An 18,748-nucleotide genomic window follows, 5' to 3' on the forward strand; every position below is an offset into this window, starting at 1 on the left:
AACCACTATATGTGATTGTGTGTGTCTGATTCTGTGTGTATGTTCATAATCTGATGGTTAGAAGTTGATTTTTTATTTTTATTTAGGAGTCAAAAGTGACCGTTAACTACTGGACACACGAGCTTCATGTTCAACTGCAGAACACGTCACACAGCCGTTTGTTCCAAACACTAACATGCACGCGCACTGGGCGTTCCCGCGCGCGTATGCCCCAGATGTGTCACTTAGTGAAAAGGTGAAAATCCGTGTATTATTTAGTCTTTCCATATTCAACTGGGAATCATAAATCGTAATATTAAAGAAAAGAATCGTTCTTTGGTTATTCGGTAACGAATCCAACAGAAAAAGAGTCGTTTACAAACCTTTTTAGAAGGAGAGAAGAAGAAGGAGCTGCGACACGACCTCTCGTAGTTCAGGTATGTCCTGCTGTGGCAGGTGACACGGACCGGGAAAGGGGAGGGACCAACCATGAGGGAGGGTTGCTGATATAGGGCTACCTGCAGGAGGAACGTTGATTGTGTGCTTACCAAGAGATAAGTGAAGCGAGATGTGAGGGAATTAAAGAAGATTATCAAATGGATGTAAACATATTTAATGGTGAACTAGTTAATGAAATAATTCAGTCTGCTGAGGAAACAATCCCAAAGAGTACAGGAACTAAACGTATTAAGAATGTACCTTGGTGGAATAGCGAATGTAGCAAAGCCATAAAAAACAGAAATAAAGCATTTAGGGAACTCAAAAAACTTCATTCACAGGATGCTTTGATCCAGTATAAAAGGGCACAGGCAATAGTAAGGAAAACAATAAGAACCCAAAAACGCACATTTTGGAGGCAATATTGTAGCAGTATAGGAAGAGAAGTAAAGCTTTCAGATGTCTGAGGCATGATCAGGAGAATGGGAGGGATCAGAAGGAGTTATAAGTTACCAGTGATGAATAATGGGGATCAAATGGCTGTCAGCAACCTAGAAAAGGCTGAACTTCTGGCGCAAACGTTCAGGAAAGTTCACAGCTCCGACAACCTAACAGATGAGGCCAGGCGCTGTAGAAATAGAGTTTTATTGGAGAAATCTAAAATATTAGAGAAAAAAGAGACATCAGAAGATCCAATAGACCTGCCTTTTAGTATGTTTGAATTGAGAAGAGCAATAACTTGTGCACGTCAGACCACACCTGGTAAAGATGGCGTATGCTATAAAATGTTAGAGAACATGGCAGATAACACTCTGGTCACTGTGTTAAGACTGGATAACAGAGTTTGGGAAACTGGACAACTTCCTTCAGTGTGGAAACAAGCCGCAATAGTGCCTATTCTAAAACCAGGGAAAGACCCATCAGATCCATATAGTTACAGACCTATTGCCCTAACCTCTCATTTATGTAAAATTATGGAGCGAATGGTTACAGAGAGATTAACCTATTTCCTGGAAAGTAAAGCTCTTTTATCTCCACATCAAAGTGGGTTCCGTAGGGGTCGCAATACTATGGACTCTGTCTTATGCTTAGAGTCAGACATCAGGAAAGCACAGACCAACAAAGAAGTAGTATTAGCTATCTTCTTTGATGTGGAAAAAGCATATGATATGCTCTGGAAAGAAGGGTTACTCATTAAATTGAATTCATTGGGAATTGGTGGTAGAGCATTTAATTGGGTGAAGGATTTTTTATTTGACAGGAAAATACAGGTAAGAGTAGATGCAGAATATTCAAATGTATATACAGTAGATAATGGAACTCCACAAGGTAGTGTATGTAGTCCGTTATTATTCAATATAATGATCAATGATATATTTTCTCAGGTTGAGCAAAATATAGGAAAGTCTATGTACGCGGATGACGGAGCTCTTTGGATAAGAGGCCGCAATGTATCATTTGTTAATAAGAAAATGCAAGCTGCAATAGCTGAGGTGGAGAAATGGGCAAACAAATGGGGATTCAAGTTATCAGTAGCAAAAACACAAGTTATTTGTTTCTTAAAACGGCGTAAAATCGCACCCATTTCCCTAAAACTGTATGATCAACCTCTGGAGCAAGTCAAAGCTGTTCGATTTCTGGGGATTTGGTTTGATGAAAAGCTCACATGGAACATTCATTTAGATAAAATCAGGAGCAAATGTAAAAAAGTCATCAATATACTGCGTTGTTTGACAGGACAGGAGTGGGGAGCAAGTAGAGCATCTTTACAAAATATATACTGGGCTCTCATGAGATCTGTCCTTGACTATGGGTGTGTAGCTTACATGTCAGCAGAATCAAACCTCAAGAAATTAGATGTACTGCAAGCTCAGGCTTTGAGAATCATTAGTGGATCATTCAGAACATCTCCGGTATCAGCAATGCAAGTGGAAGTGGGAGAAATGCCCCTACGGATTAGAAGAATAAAATTAATGCTGGCATACTGGGTTAATCTTCAGGGGCATTATGAAACTCACCCTACCAAAAGTGTTTTGATAGACTGCTGGGAACATAATGAAACAAACTTCATAAGCTTTGGGTGGGTAGGTGATGCAAAGGCAGAAAACATAGGGTTATGTCAATTCCAATATTGCTCTACAGTTTCAGTTTCCTCCATTCCTCCCTGGTTATTCCCCTTACCAAATGTTGACCTCAATTTACAGCAGGAATTGAAGGAGAAGTCAAAGAAAATTCCAGCATGGCGCATAGTCCAGAATTATTTGGATCAGCACTTCACAGACTCCGTGTTCTTATTTACAGACGGTTCCAAAGATCCTGAGACAGGGTGTGCAGGTGCAGCAGTTTATATCCCGGTGAGTGAGACCTACATCAAGAAACGAGTATCAAATTATGTGTCAGTATATACTACAGAAATATTGGCAATATTATTGGCCCTGCAGTGGATAGAGGAGAGGGAAATAAAAAATACCGTTATTGCATCTGACAGTTTTTCAGCACTCACAAGCATAGGATCTGGTAGATCATCAGTCAGAACGGATTTAATTAATGAAATATTTCTCATTATGTATAGGATGGAAATAAAAGGCACAGGTACACGATTCATATGGGTTCCTGCTCATGTTGGTGTGGAAGGAAATGAGCAGGTAGACATTCTGGCCAAACAAACACTAAGAATTAAGAATATAGAATTACAAATTCCATTAAGTAAAACTGAGGCTAAACCATTCATCAAGAACTATGCACAAAAAGTATGGCATGAGTACTGGGATGAGCAGGAAACTGGAAGGCATATGTACAATATACAGAAACATGTTAGGGCTGGGAGAAAGGTGGGCTGGAAAAGAAGGGAAGAAAATATCATCACTCGACTAAGAATCGGACATACAGGTCTTAATCAAACATTATATCGAATAGGCAAGCACCCAACTGGGAAATGTACACACTGTAACCAGCCAGAAACTGTTGAACACGTACTGATACACTGCAGTAATTACACTATCCAGAGGAATCACCTTTTTCAGACACCAAGGAAGGCAAAACATCACGACTTTTCAGTGTCAGGTCTATTGGGGAATAAAGCAGATAATATATACAGTGAAATTATTCAGTTTTTGAGAAAAACTGATTTAGTTAAAAGAATCTAGAGTTTTCATTATCATTTTTTTTTTAAATTTATTTATTTATTTTTTTGTTCTATTTTGTTTCTGCACAATCTTCTGTTCCACACTCCAGTCCAGATGGTGGCGGTAATGCACCTCTAAGATGGTTTGCCAACCGCCAATAAACACCAAAGAAGAAGAAGAAGAAGAAGAAGAAGAAGAAGAAGAAGAAGAAGAAGAAGAAGAAGAAGAAGAAGAAGAAGAAGAAGAAGAAGAAGAAGAAGAAGGAACGTTGATTGTGGCATTGATTCAGGCCGGTGGAGTGAGGCAGGTACACACCTCATTCCGTGTGGCAGGCAGGGAACGAGAGAGCAGGAACAACGGGTAGGCCTAAAACATGATGGTGTCTTTGTGTCTTGTTTTCTGCTGTCAGGTTTGAATGTGTGTCACATGTCTTGTGTTCATGTATTTCAGACCTGTTTCCCTGCTGCGTTCAAGGCGGCTGGTAGTCGGTAGGAAAGTAGATGGACGTACCAGCTATTTTAAAGTTTAGTTATGTAGTGTTTTAATATTTAGTTGGCATGTATTTTAATGTTTGATAATAAAGTGTTTTTAGATTGTTAATATTTGTTTCTCTGCAGAGCATCAGTCGGTCATTAGCTGCTCTTGCTGTGGGACTGTTTTTGTTCGTCAATCTGCCTGCTTCCCCACAGTGCATAACCTCACTCAGGTTGAATCCCAGTCAGACAGCCAGGGCAGGCTTAAGGTGTGGGGTGGGTTTCTAATCGTTTGCAGTGAAATCAATCACGCGTGATTTATAGATGTGTGAATTCACTTGGCGTGTTAACGCCTTGATTTGCAGTGTGTACCAGTGTGTAATTCAGCCCTGCCCTGTTAGTGTAGCTGGGGTTAAACAGTGAGTAGGTTACAGTGGGGGATATGAATTGTAAAGTTAAATTTCTGTAATTAAAACTTCTACTCTTTTAAGATACTCCTTGATTGTCATTCCTTAGCCAGCACTTGTGGTGTTACACTGCTATCTGACTTCAAAATAAAAGCACCGTCCTGATTAAGGCGACAGGCCATTTCATCCATAGACATCCACCCAGTACAGATGGATGCGGATGGATGTCTATGATTTCATCAGCAGCAGAAATAAAAGAAATGTCCACTTGTCACTTTGTTTCAACGCTTCTTCGTCGACATTAGTTTGGATGATGGTGAAGTTAGTTTGTTGTGAAGTGTGTTCACAGAGAAAGAGGAAGTCTCTGGACAACCAGACACAGCGACGAGTCTTCAAAAAGACCGTTTTGATTTCACTCTAAATGTTGGATGTCTTCATCTCATCAATGTAACTCTGATCTCATGTGTTTGTGACTCTTCACCTCTAAGCTGCAGTAATGTGTTTCTGTCACAAGATGGCGTCAGAGTAAACATGACTGACTGAAGAGTTGGAGAGTTCAACACCACTACATAATCACAATACTACACTATCTGTCATGGAGGAAGAAGTACTATACTTCAACTTTACTTTATCAACTATACTTTAAGTAAATGTAAAGGATATATTCCCCAAGTATACTTTATGTACTAAGTATACTAATATCAAAGTACTTCTAAGTGTACTACTTATACTTCTTGGGACTAAAGTGGCCCACTTTTTAGTTTATAAAAGTGCTTTTAAGTGTACTTTAAGAGTAAGAACAGTACACTTTGATTACACAACTAGTTTACATAAGTTCTATTTTATACTGCAACTATACTATAAGTGTACTGATAGTTTACTAGTTTTATACTTGTAGTCCACTTTATAGTTTATGAAAGTACACTTTAAAGTATACTCTCAGTAAACCACTAGTTTAATAGTTTTATACTGCAACTATACTATATATTTGTAGCCAATTTTTATCAGTGTGACTCGAGTCACACTGAAGTCACACACAGTGACTTGAGACTCGTCTTATTATATCATTACTATTATTATTGTGAACAATAATCAAAGCTATGCACATGAATAACAGCTGCAGTCTGTATTTCTACTGTGGACTGAGTCCTGCTTAGAGGACCAGGAACCATCTCTACTGGAACAATAACTTTATATTATTTATTCATTATTAGCGTCTGTATTTATTGATATTCTGACACTAGGAATTATGTATTAATGGATGCATGGACTTGCATTTATATAGCGCTTTTCTAGTATTCCGACCACTCAAAGCGCTTTACACTACATGTCATCATTCACCCATTCACACACACACATTCATACACTGATGGCAGAGGCTGCTAAGGTGCCAACTTACAGCCGGGGATCGAACCACCGACCTTCTGATTGGTGGATGACCTGCTCTCCCCTCTGAGCCACAGCCGCCCCGTCTGATTCTGACTATTAGTCTGAATGTTTGAGGGAAAATGTAAATGATGTAACTCATATCAAACCCGACGCTCAGGAATTATCAGCCTCATGTGACTGAATGGAAATGAGGATAAATGATGTAAAAGCTGTAAAAGACAGACTCTCCTTCTCTCTGACTTTAACTGGATCCTTAATGAAAGTTAACGGGGAAATAACAGATCATCAAAAGAAAACTCTTTCTAATAAATGAAGAAAGTTGTTTGAGGTCTGTTCGTTGTCGGTGCAGCTACCAATCAATAAATTATATCTAATGAGGAGAGGGGTTGAGGAGAGGAGTCGAGTGTATAAATTCAGAAATGGGAAAGGTCTTGTGACACAGTCCTCCAAACAGAAGAACCCCCAAAGAGGAAGTGTTGTTGAAGCAAAGGTCAAAGGTCACTGTGACCGTTTTTGGCCATAACTCAAGAATTCATATGCTAATTATGAGGATTTCACAGAAATGTCTGACAGGATCAAATAAAGTGATGACATTTTGGACAGACATGGATGTAAAGTGCAACTTGACTTGTTGGCGGAGGCGTACACCCGCGAGGCGGTAACTCTCGTCATACATGGAGGAAAAAGCCCCGGAGAAGTTGACTCTGTATAGGCCATGGCCTCGGTGCAGAACAGCAGGGGTCATCATGTATGTGGCGAGATAAGATAAACTGAAGAGAGATACAAACATCCAGCTTATGAAATGGTGATGACATCATGCTCCTCAAAGGAAGTACACATTCTCATGTGACATCATTTTATATTATCAGCTCCATATTCTAACGATGGTTTGTTAAATTGAAGTCTGATCACTAAAAGGAAGTATGATATGAAGTAAGACATTGATAGTGTTTAAGTTTTGCTTCCTGAGCTGTCTGTGAAGTGAGTACAAACACTTCCCAGAAAAGAAAAAGACAAGTGCCGTGTATTAGCTGGATGGGGTTTCACAAGTACTGCTGGTTTAGTTGTTGGTGAGCTGAGAGCGATGACTGCAGGTCTGGAAGGAGAAAAGACCTCGTCTTCCTGCCAGGGTTTTCCATGCAGGTGGATGTGATACGGCACAAACAGGATTCTGTCAGGTCTGTTTTCTGTCTGTTTACAGAAAATGTTAGCTGGTATAGAAATGCTACAAACATCTTCAATGAAATAATGAATAAAGAAATGAAGTGAATCAGCGGGATGACTGTAGCCTGTTGATGGACATGAACACAAACTGTGACTACACAGATGTACTCAACGTGTACTCGGATACATCAGAGTACCTTCCCTGGACCAAAAGCACCCTCAAACGTTAAGAGGCACAATCTTCTTCAGCATACATTCATTGTAATACGGAGGCATAGTGGTTTTCAAAATAAAAGTTTATTTCAAATAACATATTTCATTTCCTCATCAGAAGACACAGATTGTGTTTAAGTGAATAACAACAACAACAACAACAATTATAGCAATAATAATTGCTAAAAACAAAATAATAACAATAACAACTTTAGCAGTAATCACAAAATAATATCAATAACAATTATAGCAATAATAATGACAAAAAAACAATATAATAATAATAACAATAATAACAATTATAGCAATAATAACAAAATAATAATAACTATTGCAATAATAGTGACAAACAAACAAAACAAAAAAATAATAATAATAACAACAAAAACAACAATTATAGCAATAATACTAATAATTACTAAAATAATAACAAAATAATAATAATAATAATAATAATGGATTAACTCCTCTCTGGTGTGTAATGTTGAATGTGTGAATGGAGTGGAGTGTAACCATGACAGTAAATGTGGACAACAAAACGTCATTTAAACAGGAAGTTCTTTTCATTCTTTCATCCCACCATTAATACAAACATATAAACAGACATTCCTCAGTTTGCTGTAACATTTCTATATAATAAAGACTGGTGTTTTTTTTTATTTAAAGGTGAATTCCATTTTATACTTCATGATACATGCTGGTGTGATCTATTAATTCATAATGCATTTAGACAATAAACTCTGAAGTGTAACTCTAAAGAAGACTAAAGTGTGAGTGTGTGAGTGCAGGAAGGCTACAGACATTGAACTGTGTGCATGTCCAAGCAGACATCAGAGAAGAGACAGAGACACTTATTGACATTCATCTGTATCCAGTGCAGTATGTAGAGGAACAAAGCTGAGTTTCTCCTGGTCCCTGGTGCAAAACAAAAGGAGTCATACAGCTGTGGGTCAGGACCGGGGGGGGAGGAAGATGAGGAAGATGAAAAAAGGAAGACAAATGAGAAATACAGGTCCATCATCATTAATCCTTTAAGGCATTAGCATGTTTGTTCTGCCTCGATCAGGTCTCAAACTCCTAACCTGAGACACCAAGGGGAAGTCACTATGTTGTTGAGCTTACTGCCCGGACAAAACCACCACGTCCCACTACGACTGAGGAAGTCCCCACGGTTGTGTGTAAAGGCAGATTTCAAACTACTTAATGTCCTGATGAAGGTCCTTGTTGAGCGAAACGTTGACTAATAAAGCAGAGAAAAGTGTGTGCGGGAGCAAGTCATTTTGTTGAGAAAGTACATATTAGAGGAGATCTACTCCCAGCAACACTAACTATTTTGAGAATATGCATCTTTTCCTCTCCTTGAAGATTTCAAACTAGTGTCAAAAATTGTGAGAATGTGCGTACTTCATCTAGACAACACAGAGATGTCTGTAATTGATATTAATAAAGATTGATTGCTCCGTAAGTGACAAACTGATGTTAGATTTCCATTGACTGCAACGGTTCACATGAGGATAGAATTCAAAATACTGTCAACAAATACAGTTTTTGAGGTCAAATTGTGAAATTGACCACCCTACATCTACCATGACCTCAACACGTTGTCCTTTATTTTCATGAACATCGGAGCTTCACTTGGTGAGAATTAGCAGTAGCTGTGTACAGTACTGTTTACACTAAAATGTTTTGATGCACTCTGGGCTCAATTTCTGATCATTCAAAAATGTGTCTGGATGGTTTGTGGAGGACCGTCTGAAGATGCAACGGAGACAGTTTGGTGAGCAGAAAATGTGGGAGGAGATGGTTTGATAAGAAAAGTAGAGTGATGGACTTCATCATTCCTGCCAGGTTGAAGCATCTGAACATTTGTGCTCACCAGCGCCACCATCAGGACTACGAGCCCACAAAGCTAGTTGAGGACGTTTAGCATCAGACTGGACCTACAGTGTGTGCAGAGTTTGGTTTATTGTCATGCAGGGGAAGGCAGATTTCTTAGGAAGAAGAGAAAGAAGATTGACAAAAACAAGAGGGATTATATAATAAGAACTAAAGTGTGTGTGAGTGCAGGAAGGTTACAGACATTTAAATGAGCTGCTTACGTTCCAAAAGAGACAAGAGAGTCTTACTGTCCTCCGTTTGTATTAGGGGTGTCGCGATTCTCCAAATCCACAATTAGATTTTTTGATTTAAACATGCCATTGTCCGACTATGGAGTCTTGATTCATAAAGATCAACAGGTCTTTGGTTTTATGTGGTGACAACTGTCATTTACACTTTAAAATTCTTCTTTAAAAAGAGAGGCTATCAAGTGTGATATTTTTATGGAATATACCACACTAAGGCCATATGGTCAAATTTAAATGATTTATCTAATATGTAATAACAATAACTTATTTCACCAACTGGGGGACAAACTGTTAATCAACAAACTAGAAGATCCACTAGATGGCAGGAGGGGACTTTACAACAACAGCTAGAGTTTCTCAGAGTTTTAGAGGCACACCTGAATGCACCATGATGTCCCTTTCGGTGCCCACATGCTTTCCACTACAGCGAGCATAAACCAGCTTTACCGTACGAAGCGATGTAGACACACGATCGACTTTAAGTGTGGGACCGCGGCTGAAATCAGCAAACAGTTTGATGAGAGCTGTTGTCTTTGGTCGCTGCTGTCTCTAAATCTAGAGTTCTCCTGTCAACGATGCGTTCGTTGTTTACATAACTCACGGGGAAGGTCAAATGTCGCCACACCGGTTACTTCAGTCGTGTCCACAGAGGGATCGCCTCCTATCCTAGCACTGGAGGACTGATGGGCTGCCACTAGACACTCGGCACCTGATTGGACGAACGCTTTCCCTCCGCGGGCCGCTGCTCCCAGCTTTCAAACCGGAACCAACATGGCATCTCTTTTGGAAACTTTCTTCTCTTCTATCATGAAAATAGTTCCCCGAAATGTGTTTCTGAAAACATTTTATGAGTAATAATCCATGCAGTTGATTAATCTGTCTTTATTTTAGATCGACAACGGTTAGTTTAAAAGTTTCTCGGGAGTTTCCAGAGATGCAAATGAGGAGCGGCCGACGTGACGCCCCGTCTCTACCAGAATGCATTGCACGGCTGCTTACATAGACAATGAATGGGAAGCGTGGAAAGGACGGATCCTGTGGACATGAACCAGAGTGCAGCTGCAGGCTACCGGGAAGATGCGCGTGTTGTCTTTGAAGTGTGTTGTTTTTTTTCCTTTGGATGCACGCAAGTAGGCGGGGGCAGAGAGAAAAAAAATAGTGGGAGAATCGCAGATCCTCTTTTGATTTCAACGGTCAAAATCGGAAGCTAATTTCGATCGATTTTCGATTTACGATCGGAATCGTGACACCACTAATCTGTATAGAGTTTCTCCTAGTCCCTGGTGCAAAACAAAAACAGCTTCATTTACAGTTTGTAGTCTTTTTACTCTTTATATGTAGTGTGTGAAGCATCGACGTTGTTGCTATGGTTACCTGCTGGTATGTTGATGTGTCCTGATATAGTTTTATTACCTGCCAGCCAACTCCTATTTTCTGACAGTTTTGTCTCATTTACATTGTTGATCAAACCGTTTCCACTGATCCGCGTGCGGAGCTGTTGACTCTCTTAAATCCACCACTGGAGCACAAATCTGTCTTTCTGAGCAGAGAGAGAACAAAGAAACAGAAACAAACAGCCAGCAGAGCTGCTGCTGCTGTCAGTCCACAGTAGAGGCCCATCCATCCCCGACCCCTTGCACCTTGTCCCTCAGGTCCGGGCCGATCCCTCGCTGCTGTAAAGAGACCAAACAAATGTCTTTCATTCACGTGAAGAAAAAACATTCATCCTGAGACTCTGGGACCTCAACACCTTCATGGAGATGAAACAGGACTGAGGGTCTGAGATCAGCTAACAGATCACAGTAGATACAAAGTGAGTTGGGGGAATTATGAATTGTGGTTGTGAACATCCACTCCAGTGTGATGTTGTGGTTCTCCTCTGCCTGATAGGAGGTCTGTGTCACATTCACTACAAATGATCCTGTTGAGGAGACAGAGAGGGAAAGTGAGGAGCAGACAAACGGACAACTTGAACATGTCAAACTCCATCTAGAGATGTTTCTGTGGAGAGTTTAGTGATCATGGTCTCAGTGCTGTAAAGTGCTTTAAAGATACAAAAGTGAAGTAAGCAGAGACACAGGAGGTCAGGCTGATGAGCAGCAGGATGCTGCAGATCATCTTCTCCCTGTGAGAGCAGACACACAGTTTTGATTTCACTCTAAATGTTGGATGTCTTCATCTCATCAATGTAACTCATGTGTTTGTGACTCTTCACCTCTAAGCTGCAGTAATGTGTTTCTGTCACAACATGGCGCCAGAGTAAACATGACTGACTGAAGAGTTGGAGAGTTCAACACCACTACATAATCACAATACTACACTATCTGTCATGTAGGAAGAAGTACTATACTTCAACTTTATTTTATTAAGTTAATGTAAAATATATATTCCCCAGGTATACTTTATGTAGTAAGTATACTAATATCAAAGTACTAGTAGTATACTTGTAAGTGTACTACTTATACTTCTTGGGACTAAAGTGGCCCACTTTTTGGTTTATAAAAGTACTTTTAAGTGTACTTTAAGAGTAAGAACAGTAAACTTTGATTACACAACTAGTTTACATAAGTTTTATTTTGTACTGCAACTATACTATAAGTGTACTGATAGTTTACTAGTTTTATACTTGTAGTCCACTTTATAGTTGATGAAAGTACACTTTAAAGTATACTCTCAGTAAACCACTAGTTTAATAGTTTTATACTGCAACGAAACTATATATTTGTAGCCCACTTATTATTATATCATTACTATTATAATTATATTATTATCGTGAACAGATAATCTAAACACTTAGTAAATTGTTGATGAATTGAAGTAAATTCATATCAAAAGATCCTTTTATAAACTCTCACACACTTTAATAGGCTACGCTATCATAAAGTCAGCACAACTACAAGCATACCTAGTATAGTATACCTTTCTGTAGGCCTATAAGGTAGAATACTTCATTATACTTTACTTAAGTACATCTCCATCAAAAGATTAAGTACAAGTACTATGTAAGATGGCCGCAATAGCCTGAGCGTCTGCAGCAGGTCTCAGTCTGCTTCCTTAATTCATTTGGGCCTGTTATAACTGCTTTCACCGCCTGATCTACATCTATTTTGAATTATTATAGTCGTTTTTTTCTCCTGCTGCTTGTTCTTTTCTGCCGAGTATTTTAACGTGTAGAAAAAAGTCCGATCACAGAAAAAGCTCCTCGCTATGGATCAGGCCGAGATCTCCCTACAAACAATCTGGGACGCCATTCAAGGGATCAAAGTTGAAAATTTCAACTTTGATCCCTTGAATGGTCTCGATTTTAGAGTCAAAATGAGCCATCATTTTGACTCTAAAATCGAGACCATTCAAACCGGTCTTACTAACATTCAAGGATCTTTATCCTCATTGGGTGAGCAAGTCTCAGAGCTCGAACACAGGGTGAGTTCTAATGAGGATAACACTGATGACCTGACAAAACGTGTGAAAACGCTCGAAAATGAAAATGCCTACCTGAAGGGTAAAGTTGATGACGCTGAGAACAGAAGTCGGCTATCCAACCTCCGTTTTATTAATGTCCCTGAAAAAAGTGAAGGAAGAGACATGATCGCCTTCTTGAAGCAGTTGATCCCACTACTTCTTCTTCTACAAGGAGAACTTTCCCACTGGGCCGGTCATCGAAAGGTCTCACCGCTCTCCAGCATTCAGCTCCAGCACTAGATCTGCTCCTAGACCCATCCTGGTCAAGTTCTTACACTTCCAGGACAAAGGGAGGATTTTACGTCTGGCCAGGGAGAGAAAGGAGCTCACCTATATGGGCGCTCGAGTCATTATTTATCCCGACTTCAGTGCTGCTTTGATCAATAAACGCCGGCAGTTTGATGCTGTCAAAAGGAAACTTTGTGCCGCTGATTTCAAATCCTCTCTGCTGTATCTTTGCACACTGAGAGTGATGGTGGAGGGAAAGACAAAACTGTCCCGAGGAAGCTGGGACTTTGTTCCGAGACCTGTCCTCTTCCCCGTGACAGTACTGTGAGTAGATCATCCTGACAGTTGACAACCTCCTCATTTAGTTTGCCTGACTGATGTGAAGTTCTTTTCTCCTGGATCACGTCACGTGACTGGAACATTGACTTTATTATTTCAGTAACTTCAGTTTACTTCCTTTGTTCTGTCATTCGCAAACAATAACTTTACTTGCAAACTTTATTTTGGCGAGCCTACTATGTGATAACGCCATGGGGCATGAGTCAATGTTTGTCGTAAACTGTGACGCCAGTGGCGTCAGTTCCAGTAGACTGTCGTAACGACGCAATGTCGCAATCTAACCACTGTTGTAAACCATGGAATATTGAACGTTTGTTAACTTCTGCCTTTTGATGAATGAAATCGCCCTCTTTCTTTCTTTTGTTACCTACACTTTTTATTTTCTCTCATTGTGAACATCTGAGGCCATGTATATTTTTATGTTCATATGAATATAATCCACATGTTTTTTGGATAATATAGGCCTATTTTATTTGACTTGGATTAAGCAGGGCCCTCCTTTTGTGCACATATGTATATGTAGCAGTCTGAGCCTGTGGCTATTTGCTCTATTTTAGTTTACATGCCACTCATTTCCTTTTATGTTTTTCATTTGTGTCCGTGTGTGTATGTGTGTGTGTGTGTGTGTGTGTGTGTGTTTGTCTGTCATGCTTGCTGCTCCACCTCACCCCCATCACCTTCTCTCTCCCAACTCAGTTTTCTGACCTGTTGTTTTTATTTTATCTATAGGTACAATTGAATCAGTTAAATGTTTAAAGGTTATTCATCTTAATATTAGGAGCCTTGTTTCAAAGATCGATCTCCTCAGAGCCTGGGTTACTCTTTACAAACCTGATATTATTACTATTTCTGAAACTTGGCTACACAGTAAAATCACTAATAATGAAATTAAAATTGACAACTTTGTTCTTTATAGAGCTGATAGGGCTTCTCGAGGAGGTGGAGTGGCCACATATGTTGCTGTAAATCTTGTCTCTGAGTGTGTCATTCCTAACGTAGAGCCAGTTCATTTTGAATGTCTTTTCATCAACATTATTCTTCATGATAACAAACATTTAAATATTGTTAACATTTATAGGCCTCCCTCTGCTCCGACTGACTCTACTAAGTGTATTTTGTCAACTATTAATTCTCTTGAGAGGCATAATGAAATGATTATCTTGGGTGACTTCAATAGTAACTGGCTCGATCGTTCCTCCTGTAATGATAGAAATTTATTTGGTAGTTTAAACCTTACTCAGTTAATTAATGAACCTACTAGAGTGGATAATCGGTCTTCATCTTTGTTGGATTGGATACTTGTCACTAATCCTGAAAGGATAATTAAATGTGGTGTTATGCCAGATTGTTTAAGTGATCACTCTGTTATATTTTGTGACTGGAAAATTAAAATTCCTAGTTCTCCTCCTAAATATATTAGACTGACACAATGCAAAAATATGAATGTAGATTGTTTTATTCAAGACCTAATTTCTATTAACTGGGATAGATTTCAGTTAATACCTTTTGTTGAAGACTCATGGAACTTCTTTTATTCTGAAGTTACTAACGTAATTGATAAACATGCTCCCATGAAAACAATTAGAGTCAAAGGTAGACACTTACCCTGGATCAGCTCACATCTTATCAGCCTTTTCAAGCAAAGGGATAAAGCCTGGGCCAAATATCGCTCTTCTAAAGATTCTGCTGATTGGGAAACCTACAGATACTTGAGGAATTTATGTAAGACCAAAACAAGGAATGCAAAATCCAACTACTATAAAGATAGCTTTTCTCAGGATTTCCATAACCCTAGACAGTCTTGGAATCAATTGAATTGTATTCTCAATAAAACCAACAAAAGCTTCTTAAACCAGATACAAATTAATAATGAAATTATTTCTGATCCTTTACTTATTTCCCGTGCTTTTAATCAGGATTTCTCTTCTATCTGTGGTTCCCAACACACTAACTCCTATGGTACAGCTGGTTCCTCAAACTCTATTACTTCCTCTGGTTTATTTTCCTTTAGAAAAATCTTGCCTGTTGATGTTTTTTTATGCTATATGTGAGTTAAAAGAAAGCTGTAGTGCTGGTCCAGATGGTTTGGAAGCCAAATTTGTTAAACTTGCTGCTCATGTATTAATGTATCCCCTAGCAGATTTATTTAACTTGTCTCTGTCTACTTGCTCAATTCCTCCTATATGGAAATGTGCCAGAGTGACCCCTCTTTTCAAAGGTGGAGACCCATCTGACATGAATAATTATCGACCAATTTCTATTATTTGTACCATTGCTAAAATCTTTGAGAAACTTATTTTCAAGCAATTATCACAATACATCAATTCATTCAACATTTTATCTCCATTCCAATCAGGTTTTAGACCTAATTATTCCACCACCACGGCTCTTCTAAAATTGACTAATGATGCGTTCTCATCCTTTGATAAAGGCCAACTGACAATTTGTGCAATTTTTATCGATCTTTCCAAGGCTTTCGATATGGTTGATCAATACCTCCTACTTGATAAGCTCTATTCTATTGGTTTAAATCAAAATACTCTCCTCTGGTTTAATGCCTATCTTCATAATAGACGTCAGTGTGTTGTCATTCAAGGTTCTCAGTCGGACTATTTAATTGTCGAAAAGGGTGTTCCACAAGGTTCTACCTTGCAAACGGCGCCTGCAAAGATGTTACGGAGATTATTAACATTAACACGAATAACATCTCTAAAAAGGAAACCGGTAAGGGGCATACCTTAGTCTGATGTTCATCTCCCTCAACAGCAGTAACGGGGCAGAACAGAGTGAGCCAAGCCTCCGCTTGGCCACCAACTGCTCCTTTTAAGGGGCTGCTAGACTGAGGGAGTAAACAAGAACCACTTTCACACCAATGACCAGGGTTGGACCAGGGTTAACCTACCCTGGTCCAACCCTCCTTTTGTCAATTCAAACCAAGCCAGTCAACCTGGGTTGGACCCTGGTCAGGACAATTCAGATACGACCTGGGTCAGACCCGGGAGCAATGCATACCAATGAGCTCAGGTGTTAGAAATGGTGGGTGCGGGGGGGTTACACCTCTGGAGGATTACAGAGAGAGGAGATGATAGTGACATCATCAATGTGAGCAAAAACATAAAATGTCACAGAATGATGCATGTTTTGGGATACAGTGTAAATATAGTACACACAGCATGTTTAGCTTTATAAAATGTTAACTATGTTGTATGTATGGAGCTGTAATGTATGCAAACACATACACACAACATACAGATCTACAGGATCTATTCATCAACATGAACCTTTTCTCCTCTGTCTATCTGCAGTACACATTTATCATATATCAGACTACATTGTGTTATCTAATATGATAATATAGGCAAAGATTTACAGACAGATTAGACACTTCTGAAGACTGAAATGTATATTTCTCTCACTCCACCATCCCAGCAAAGATTTACTTCATATAGTAGACCTACTAAAGTTGTTCAGCTGGACATGTGGCAACTGTTGCATGATGTAAGAGTTTGTCCAAACATAATAAAATTAGTTTATATTTCATTTAGTTTGCTAATAGCTCCATAATGTAATGAACCAGGGCTGGGTTTGTTACTTCATAACAGAGAGAACAGGAGACAGATGGATCTTTTTGCAGGTTTATTTTGAAAGATAAAAAGTTAAAAAGGTAACATAGAAGATGTGTAAACATGCTTTAAAAACAGATGCGTGTACAGCTGGAGGTACTGGTGGTCGGCTTATTATTAACGCGGTGTGTTTCCATGAAACGTAACGGCGGATGCCTCTCTCTTTCAGCAGCCTTGTTATGTTCGTTTAACGTTACACTACATTGTCTCTCACCGTCCTGTCATCTACCGCTTTTTCTTCCTCACCGCGGACGGCCAGCAGCTCCTGCACCTCGATGTCTCGCCACTCATTCGTGTTGTTCTCGTCCATCGATCATCTCCGGTGTCTGAAAACATTCCTGCTGCCGTCCCACAGTTTGTTTATGAGCACGGGGACCTGTGACAGTTACGTCACGGACTGTGTGCCCTCATTTGCAACCGAATAGGTTTGTCCCACCCCGTTTGTTAGCGACCCTGGTCCGTGCAATTCACATCGAAATCGACCTTCATCCAACCCTGGGCTGACCCACCTCTCAACCTGAGTCGCAAAGGCGAGTCGATCAACGCGGATTAACCCTTTCATACACACAGCCAACCCTGGTTCAACCCTGGTTGAGTACTCGGTGTCAAAGGGGTAAAGGTGTCAACCGTTCTTAAGCTCAGTGATTAAGGGGTGTGGCAACACTTACGGGGGAAAGCTCACCCATTACATTTGCATTTCCTGTATTACCCGCTCACTAGCGTGCTAAATCGTTAGCCTCTGTGGCTTCTAAACGCCGACAGTAACGTTAATATTGCCGTTGCTTAGCAGCGGTGTTCTCACTACTTGAATGCCAAGTATATTGTGTACACGACTCTCCGTGTTGTAAACACAAGCTCACCAGTTTCATTTGAAGGCACCAACAGTGTAAAAATAATTCATCAAAGAGAAACCGTGAACATAGCGGTTGTGGCGGTTGCTTGCCATCCCCTGCTGTTGGCTTCTCAATATTGCTGCTATTGTGACATCAGCAGCAAATGAACACGACTCCTATATGGAGCCTTTATGGTCAAATAAAGCAGATATGTGAAAGTACAAACAGGAGAGAAACTACACCTCAAACCACAGAGATTCAGTTAGAAGCTACAAAAGTAGTTCTCAACCCCTCAGAGTCCAGACCAGCTCAGGTAACCCTCACCTGCTCCAACTGCATTTACAATCAGTGAGAGATCAGTGAGAAGTACACAGAGACACTGAAGAACCAGAACTAGATCCAAACCCAAACCCAGGATAAAGAGGTTCAGTGAATGTGGTGTTGAAGGTGTGGAGGTGGATCAGTGTGCCAGAGGAGACTCTGTAGAAGGACAGAGTGCCAGCAGGACAGTCTACATACACTCCTACTCTACCAGAGGAGGAGGAGGAGGAGAAGGAGGAGAAGGAGGAGAAGGAGAAGGTGATGGGTGTTTCTCTGTTATTGTGCCAAACAGAATAATGACGACCACCATCAGAGCACCACAGAGTCCAGGACTGATCATTCCTTCCAAACACACAGTCTTCTCCATCTCCTCTCCTGCTGATTCCTCTGTAACTCACTGATATAGAAACTCTTCCTCTCCACTTGACCTCCCAGTAACAGCGATGAGTCAGACCAGTTCTACACAGCAGCTGAGGACACGAGTCAAATCTGTCTGGATGATCAGGATACATCTGAACCTTCTCCACATATGTCACCTTCTTGTCCTTGTCAGACAGTTTGAGCTCTCTGTTCACTGTGTTTGTGTCGAGTGTGAGTTCACAGGAATCTGATGGAGAGAACAAGACAC

General features: G+C 40.0%; 1 protein-coding gene across 8 annotated transcripts in view; it reads right to left on the reverse strand.

Annotated features, from left to right (window-relative positions):
- The window catches only part of LOC141760393 (NLR family CARD domain-containing protein 3-like), a 152,634-nt gene that overhangs the window by 44,476 nt on the left and 89,410 nt on the right, over nucleotides 1-18,748 (reverse strand). The window contains exon 1 of one of the 8 annotated variants that reach the window (XM_074623145.1): nucleotides 363-429. The exons of 4 other annotated variants lie outside the window; for them this stretch is intronic. Coding sequence is in view for 2 of the 4 variants with exons in the window: in XM_074623162.1 (XP_074479263.1) it covers nucleotides 18,156-18,727 (572 nt within the window). In the remaining 2 variants the exon portion in view is untranslated. Of the gene's footprint in view, nucleotides 1-362; nucleotides 430-16,979; nucleotides 18,728-18,748 lie in introns of those variants that run through there. 3 more of the 8 variants (XM_074623159.1, XM_074623162.1, XM_074623140.1) reach the window with 3 other exon arrangements.

The sequence above is a fragment of the Sebastes fasciatus genome, chromosome 22 (genome assembly GCF_043250625.1).
Source record: "Sebastes fasciatus isolate fSebFas1 chromosome 22, fSebFas1.pri, whole genome shotgun sequence".
Lineage (NCBI taxonomy): Eukaryota > Metazoa > Chordata > Actinopteri > Perciformes > Sebastidae > Sebastes > Sebastes fasciatus.